At 33.7% G+C, this 8,457-nt stretch overlaps 2 protein-coding genes across 2 annotated transcripts; both read right to left on the bottom strand.

Moving 5' to 3' along the window:
* Positions 1–877: 877 nt before the first annotated feature.
* LOC131183054 (uncharacterized) lies at positions 878–1,904 on the bottom strand. Its single transcript, XM_058152839.1, has 3 exons — positions 1,698–1,904; positions 1,492–1,566; positions 878–1,351 (listed from the first exon to the last, which is right to left on the bottom strand). The coding sequence occupies exons 1-3, from the start codon at positions 1,902–1,904 to the stop codon at positions 878–880; spliced, it is 756 nt and encodes a 251-aa protein (XP_058008822.1).
* A 32-nt stretch (positions 1,905–1,936) lies between these two features.
* Positions 1,937–3,209, bottom strand: LOC131183053 (uncharacterized). The gene is made up of 4 exons (XM_058152836.1): positions 3,094–3,209; positions 2,619–2,975; positions 2,371–2,497; positions 1,937–1,984 (listed from the first exon to the last, which is right to left on the bottom strand). The coding sequence occupies exons 1-4, from the start codon at positions 3,189–3,191 to the stop codon at positions 1,937–1,939; spliced, it is 630 nt and encodes a 209-aa protein (XP_058008819.1). The 5' UTR covers positions 3,192–3,209.
* Positions 3,210–8,457: the final 5,248 nt, after the last annotated feature.

Here is an 8,457-nt window from a genome sequence, read left to right as displayed (position 1 = left end):
AGAATCATCCATGGTGAATGGCCTGTGTTCCATAAAATGAGTAGTAGGTTAGTACTATAGTATGATACTATATAGTAGATGTGCTGGTGAAAGCCAATCGCAGAGTTAAGATTAAGAAATAACAAAAAGGTGTGTTTCTATATATTCCTAGAGTGAAAGAGTTTAACTTTGATGGTGACAGGAGTGTAGCTTTATACAACTTAGTGTTAGCCATTAGCACCAGAAAGATGTTGAAGCATGGATGTCAGGGGTATTTGGCACTAGTGACACTACAAGAAAAAAGGAGATTTGAAACCGAATATTCGGTTTCAAATCAGTGAAAATCGGTTTCTTAATACATTTAGAAACCGATTTGAAACCGAAATATTCAGTTTTAAATCCGCAAGTTTCTAAATAAATTTGAAACGGAAAATGGCGTCCGTTTCAAATTCTGAATCTATTTTCAAACCACTATTCCGTTTCAAATTTAGAAACCACATATATTCGGTTTCAAATTCCGTTTTAATTTAAAAACTGATATTTCGGTTTCAATTTTTTTGAAACAGAAATTCCGTTTCAAATCGGTTTCTAAATTCTGAAACCGATCCTTGTGTTATTGGATTAGAAACGGAAAAATTCGTTTTTAATCCATTTCAAATTACTAGTAGAAAATTTTTATTTTTTTATTTAATATATTATTTCCTGTATTGAAGCATATAATATAATATTAATTTTAAATGCTCAATATCATAATATTTATAATATCAGGCTATCAAATATCAAATATCACCAATATTATATATAAATATGACAGTGAAGGGTTATGACAATAATATACTATATGGAAAAATAAAATATCATAATAACAAAAACAAGCTACTTGTCATCAACAAGATAATCACTCATCAACACTATCAGCCTCTCTACCATCATCTTGATGAGTCGCATGTGGAGTTGGGGCTGTAAACTGCGTACCCTGCATCATTTGTGCCATCATGTTTTGCATCATTTGTTGCATGCGCTCCTCCAGTGTCTGCTCACGTTGTCTATATCTCTCCTCTAGCATCAACTCGCGTTGTCGATCTCTCTCCTCCATTGCAACCAAACTATCCTTGAGCGTTGCAATAGTCTGATGCAATTGTTGAATCTCTTCCTCCATTGCCTCTGACTGAGCACAATAGGATGCAGTAGAAGATGATCCATGTGATGAGCTAGGGTAAAAAATTGATGCTTGAGATCCAATGCCATAAACCCTGTTCTTCTTCTCCCCCCCCACAACTTGATAATATAGTGCGACCTCATCTACAATAGGAGGGTCACTGCACCCCTCTTGTGGTTGAGACGACTGCTCCTTAAGCGCCAAAAATGCATCCTGCATAAGTCAATACACATATTTTAAATTTATTTTTCTTGGCAATTGAATAAACAAACTCACTTATTCATTTTTTTTCATATAATTGAAAGACATAAAATACTTGTTCACTTACCTTAATTGATTGCTCGTGAATCAACCATATCGGAGGTGCCTTTCCTAGTGTGGGTCTTATGGAAAAGTTCATAAGGAAAAGGTCTTGACCAAGTGGGCTTCTGAAAGATATAATGATTTTAGTGATGTTTATAATAATGTTCGATTATTTGCTACTAATATGTAGACAGACAATAACAAAACTAGTAAATATGAAATCATTACCATCCTATAGTAAATATGAAATCATTACCATTCTATCTGCGTGAGTAGCATGTGAAACTGAACCCCCTGTGTGTCTAGAGATGCCTGCCCCAACTCCCCCTATCTCACTACAACGGTTAGCAGTGAATTGATGGCTCTTAGCTTTAAACTCTGGGCTACTCCATGCCTCCTTCCATTTTTGCATTGTACTATTAGGCACGATGACCTTGGATTTTCCTTTCCTGACATTGCACATTAGGGCCTTATAGCGCTCTGTGACCTTACGCCTCAAGCTTCCTTTACTAGTGGAGTCACCTCTTGCCAATCAAAGTATTTCTGGTATAAAATAAATAAAAATTAAGACAGTTGTATTAGTATGATAATATTTTAGAAAAAAATTGACAGCATTTCCCCTTAATTTTGGACAATCCAACCTAGTTATTAGGTATTAATTGCACCTGTTAAAAACACTTCATATATTCTCAACAATAAATAACATCCACCCCAACTACAACAACTCACAACAATATATATTTTCAATATCACACAAGTTGTACATATAGATCATTTAAGCATTAATATACTTCAATTGTGTTCTTTTACATTAATTCACAAATTCTCATCACTTAAATGATATTTGTTCATAACATTCTTTTTTGAGGTTTCATAAACTATGCAAATTAGTTATCTGATAGCTAATATTTAAATATTTATTTTATTACTTGAAATTCATCCCAGTAAAACTCTTTTGTTTCAGGCGTGATAGTTTTCCAACAGTGCCCCTCTGGGTCCATCCTCTCCTTGAAGATATTCTTCATCTTCTTAGCACATTCCTCAGATGGATGTAACCTGTACAAAAGAAAGACAGCAAATATATTGATTTTATGTAAATGTAGAAACACAGTACTTCAATTCCCAATGATATGTAATACCAAATCATAGATAAAGTTAATTAATTTTAAATACTTACGTGCCATTAATGAGCTTTATTCTTTTCTTTCTTCCAAATGTAGTGAGTGATAGGCCATCCATCGATGATATTGGTGCTGCCCCAACTGAATGACCTTCATGACCAGAGGTTGATCCAATTGCAGGCTCAGAAGATGGGGTAATAGGTGGTGGCGGTGGAGGTGGAGGTATAGCTCGATGCTGTGTTGAAGCAGTAGACCCCTCTGGATCTGGTGCCGACCTCCCAGTGGATCGTGAAGGAACCTGAGGCTGACCCTGTGTAGATTGGTCTAGTTGATCATTGGGCTCATCCTGCACAGGTAACTGCCTTGACTGTGAATGACCCAACAAACCTCCCCTGCGACCGTTGCCTCGCATCCTGCATAAATAATTGTATTAATTAGTTAGCTTCATTCAACTTATGATACATAATACAGATGAAATTAGTTAGAGTTTATACTTCAAGTTTAGAAATATAAATTCATTAAGAGAAATACCTAATTCTAATTAGTATCACTATCATATACATCATCGCATTCCTCATCACTTTCTGAGTCCAATTCAAGCTCTTCTTCATCTTCAACATCCTCTTCATTAATTTCAACTAGTACACCATTTTGATCATTCAAGTATTGTTGTTGATCATCATCATCATCAATTTGAATCAAAGGGACTTCCATTTCATCTTCTTGAAATGGTTCTTCCCGTGCAGGGGGGGGTTGTGACATTCACTTGCTCAGGAAGATCAATAACAGATCTCGCTTTGATTTTGAACACAGCCCACCAATCATCCTTGTCACGTTTTAAGCTTGGATATATGGAATAATTCACTGGCGACTTGGATAGCAAGAACAAATGGTTCATACCTATTGAAGGATCTTTTATGATTAATATCCACAAGTTTATATTTTGGATGAATCTTTGTTCCCACATTTGGTGTTGGATCAAACCAATCACATTTAAACAATACAGTTCTTTTGATTGGTAATCCAGGGTACTCCAATCGTAGCACTTCAATTAATTGTCCATAGTAGTCACTTTCATTAGTACTGTAATTAGTCCCCTTGATACATACCCCACTGTTCATCGTTGCCCTATGCGAACCATAACCTTTAGTGTGAAATTTATAACCATTAACTACATAACTATTGTAGCACATAACACTTCTTAATGGACCCTTTGATAGATCCTTTAAAAACTGGCTTGATATATTGGTGGATGGATTGTGAACAAATATATATAACCACTTATCAAATTCACGCTCTAGTTTCTCATCAACTTGTTTATCATTGATATTTGGATTGGCCATGTGTAACTCATTAACAAAAATGCTGCACACAATGAAAATAGTTAATTACATGTTTGGAATCAATAATGGCATTGCAACAATTATAATAATTGAATATTAGAAAAACTTACTCAATGTACGGTTTTACTTCTATACAATTCAACAAGATGTACATTTGTGCTGCTTGAAATTCTTGTTCTGTGAGATATCTAACCTTTCCTTTTCCCAGTGGCCTACCGGAATGAGTGAAAATTGATAGATTCCCTAGATGTTCATCCATATGTTCGACTGTATCATCATTGCGTGGAACCTTTCGATGCCTTGTGTTGACATGGGGTTCAAAATAATGAGCGCAGAATGACGATGCTTCTTCAACTAAATATGCATTGCATATGGAACCTTCCACTTTGGCTTTATTTTTCACATTATTTTTTAACTTCCTAAGGTACCTGTACCATTTACTATTTAGTCACAACAAATTTTCATTTTTCAATGTAATGATAGTATACAACAATACATTAAACTAGTTACCTCTCAAATGGATACATCCACCGATATTGCACAGGACCAGCAATCCATGCTTCATAAGCCAAATGCACTGGGAGGTGTTCCATGGAGTCAAAGAAACTTGGAGGAATATACGCTCTAGTTTACATAATATAATAGGAATCTCTTCATTGAGCTGTAACATGGCTTCTTCTCTAAGTGTTGTTGAAGTTAACTCTCTAAAGAAATTGCTCAATTCGGTCAATGCTTGCCACACATTTTTTGGAAGCAATTCCCTAAATGCTATTGGGAGTAATCTTTGCATAAAGACATGACAATCATGGCTTTTCATCCCAAACAACTTTAGTTTTCGCATGTCTATACACCTACCCATGTTTGACACATAACCATCAGGGAATCTAAGATTTTTAAGCCATTCACACAACACGCTTTTGATTGTTTGTCTAATGTGTAACATGCTTTAGGATACTTTCTGTTGCCATATCCTCTCTAACTCAGGTCGGTGACAAAACTCTTTCAAATCTTCCCTTGATTTTGCATTGTCCTTCGTCTTCCCTTCAACATTCATCACAGTATTAAAAATATTTTCAAATACATTTTTCTCTATATGCATGACATCCAGGTTGTGGCGAAGCATGTTAGTACTCCAATATGGCAAATCCCAAAAAATGCTCCGTCTCTTCCAACCCGTGTTTTTTGCTTTGCAAGCTGTTATTCTCATCTGCACCCATATCATGACACACATTAATCCTAGATGTTCTATTTGTTCTAAAATTTCCTCACCGGATAGAATGGGAGAGCACTTTTGTATGCTTGTCTTGTTCTTTCTAAAAGCAATTTTATTAAAATGCGAAAGGATGGTTAGTAGTAAGAATTTACGGTGATTGTCAAACCATGATTGTTTACCACCCTTTGTCAATGTGAATGCATCTGAATCGTCCCTACAATATGGACAAGCGGTCTTGCTCTTTGTGCTCCAACCTGATAACATTGAATATGCAGGGAAATCACTTATTGTCCATAATAACGCAACCCTCATATTAAAATTATTCTTCTTTGATGCATCATATGTCTCAACTCCAACTTCCCACAACTGTTTCAACTCTGCAATAAGGGGCTGTAAGTACACATCCAATTTGTCTTTTGGGTTTCTCGGACCAGGAACTATTACCGTTAGGAACATATACTCTTCCTTCATACATAACCAAGGAGGCAAATTGTAAGGAGTGACAATGGTAGCCAAGATGAATATTGTTGTCGGTGACCGAATGGTTGAAACCCATCGGTGCAGTCCTAGCCTTACATTCCTAACCTCAGCAGCAAATGAAGGATGTGTTTTATTAAAATGCTTCCATGTAGTTGCATCTGAACAATGACACATTACCCCATCTTCATGGTCATGCTCAGCATGCCTTCTCATTTCTTTTGCTGTTGCATTCGAAGCATATAATCTTTGCAATCTCTGTGTGAGAGGAAAGTAGTACATTTTCTTATGTGGCACATTGGTTTGAAAATTAGAAGAGCCTCGACTATGTCGTTTGAACCGTGGATGGTCACAAAATTTGCAATTCGTTAACTCACTATCTTCAGCCCAATATAACATAAATCCATTAGTACTACAATGAATATTCTCAACAGGTAGGCCCTATGCTTGAACCTACTTCTTAGTACTGTTAAATTTTTCAGTCATTAAATTTTCATCCGGTAACACCTCTTTCATAAGTTGACAAATGTCATCAAAACACCTTTACGACAAATGATGTTACGCCTTGATGTTCAACATCCTTGCAACAAGCGAGAGTCTGCGAATGGCTTTCACAACCTGGCCACACCTCTTGATTAGCGACTTGTAACATGTCATACAATTTTTGAGTGATGGATTTGGAGGCTCCTCCATTACATCTGAAAGAAATCGGGACTCTTTGCATCCATTACCATTTGCTCATAGGTATTGCTTGTGCTATTATCAACCTCTTGAAGCAGACTCGCTATCATAACATTTATGTTTTGACTATCAATATCACTTGTGCGGGTTCCCCATGTAAAATCCATTTATAATAATATGGCACAAATCCATGCTTCATCAAATGTAACCGAATTGTATTCTCATCGGCATAATTACGATTCGACACTTTCGATGATTACATGGACACTTGATTTATCCCCATCCATCCACTCGGATGTTGCTTAGCAAATGTTATGAATTGTTCAATACCTTCTATGAATTCGAGGTCAATAGACCATCTTTTAACCTAGCATACATCCATCTCCGATCCGATCCCATTTTGCTAATAGCTGTGTAATAATTAAGTGAATATTAGTAATGATATGTCATATATCAGAATTACATCATATCCCCAATCATGCGTTGAAAGGTAAGGCCCTAACCCAATTAGAATTGTATCATCTCTACCAATAACAGACAGATAATGACATGTCATATATTTGTAAAAATTCCAGCAGGATCTCCCATTAGTTCTCAAAGTGCACAACATAAAATTTGCACCCAGAGAACAATGAGAGATGTTACAAAATTTCTACAAATAGAAAAAATTATCACCTCAAAAATTGATATGCATGCATCTACAAATTAAAACGCCATATTAAAATATTACTTACCGGTGTGATAATCTTAAGCAACGGACAAAATAACGAGAGATAGTGACCAAAAGAGAATGAGACATCGTAGTTCCAAAAAAAAAAAAAAAATTCACAAGAAATTCTTGTATAAAATTTAACACCTCAAAGTAAATAAATAAATAAATATAGTGTAATTATAAATATAGTGTAATTTACAATCACATGGACGACTCACGTGTAAATTACAATCTACGTTAAGGAGATCCAAAATGCATTGAGATGAAATTGATGCACAAACTACAAACATTTTTTGAGCTAATTAAGGAAAATAAGAAACAGTGAAAATAGAATTGAATAGAAAATACAATCTACGTTAATATATAACATCCATTATTAAAACATAGATTAAAGACAAAAAAAAAATTCAAATTTTAAATATGAATCTAATTTAGTGATTCTTTTATTATCTGCACTTTAATATGTGATTTAAAAAATGGACATTAAATAAAATTATGAGGGGCCAACAAATTAATTTTATGGAGTAAAAAAAATTATTTTGCTTGATTTAGAGAAAAAAATATTTTATATAATAATAAATTATTCATTGAAAAAAATTATAATAATGTATTTAAATATGTAATAATAATCGAGTAAAAAAAATTTTATAAAATAACAAATTTTCACTATAATCTTATAATTTTCACTTGATTCCAAAATAAAAAGTACTCTTTAATACTTGTAATTGCACAAATAATATTAATACCAATTTCACAATTCAATAAATTAATGAATAGATTAAATATTTTACATATTACATGAAAACTATCAAAATAATAAGTATAATTATTATTTATTTAAATTAATTTAAATACTAATTATTTATAATAAGTATAATAACTGTTAAAATAACAAGTCTAAATTTATTAAATATAACAATATTTTAAATGTTTTTTTTTTTAAATTAAACGAATCAATTGACCACACTCAATGTATAGTAGATTCGCCTTTGATTTTATATATATATATATATATATTGTGTTAATTGTATTTTAATTTAAAGAAAATGAAAGTTCAAATATTCAACATTCGATTTTATAAATTATGATTGAGTCAAATTAAAACGTGAGACAATTGATGCACTAACTACAAACATTTTTTGAGCTAATTAAGGAAAATAAGAAACAGTGAAAATAGAATTGAATAGAAAATACAAAAAGCCAAAAGTCATATAAGGAAGACACAAGGGGAGATGCTGATGATCATAAAGCAAACAAAACAAATGTCAGCAGACAATAAACCACCATATAACAGACACACCGCTTGTACTTCAACGCATGTATGTAGTTGTGGGTATTACAAAACCCTGAGAATGACAGAAACATATATTTACCCTGAGAATGACAGAAACATATATTGCAAATAAAGTGAAGCAAATGGGAAGTTTGGAAAAGCGGAATCCATGAAAGTTTCATGTTCTAAATTCTTT

Source organism: Hevea brasiliensis, chromosome 1, assembly GCF_030052815.1.
Source record: "Hevea brasiliensis isolate MT/VB/25A 57/8 chromosome 1, ASM3005281v1, whole genome shotgun sequence".
In the NCBI taxonomy this organism is placed as follows: Eukaryota; Viridiplantae; Streptophyta; class Magnoliopsida; order Malpighiales; family Euphorbiaceae; genus Hevea; species Hevea brasiliensis.
The sequence above is the reverse complement of the archived record's forward strand: the minus strand, read 5'-3'. Positions and strand labels throughout refer to the sequence as shown.

Coding starts and splice junctions, on each gene's coding strand:
- LOC131183054 (XM_058152839.1), bottom strand. CDS start 1,904: ATGTGCAATGTCAGGAAAGGAAAATCCAAGGTCATCGTGCCTAATAGT. Junction 1,567..1,697: donor CTACTCACGCAGATAGAATG/GTAATGATTTCA, acceptor TATATCTTTCAG/AAGCCCACTTGGTCAAGACC. Junction 1,352..1,491: donor GGAAAGGCACCTCCGATATG/GTTGATTCACGA, acceptor TGACTTATGCAG/GATGCATTTTTGGCGCTTAA.
- LOC131183053 (XM_058152836.1), bottom strand. CDS start 3,191: ATGAAGAGGATGTTGAAGATGAAGAAGAGCTTGAATTGGACTCAGAAA. Junction 2,498..2,618: donor ATAAAGCTCATTAATGGCAC/GTAAGTATTTAA, acceptor TCTTTTGTACAG/GTTACATCCATCTGAGGAAT. Junction 1,985..2,370: donor TTTACTGGGATGAATTTCAA/GTAATAAAATAA, acceptor ATTTTATACCAG/AAATACTTTGATTGGCAAGA.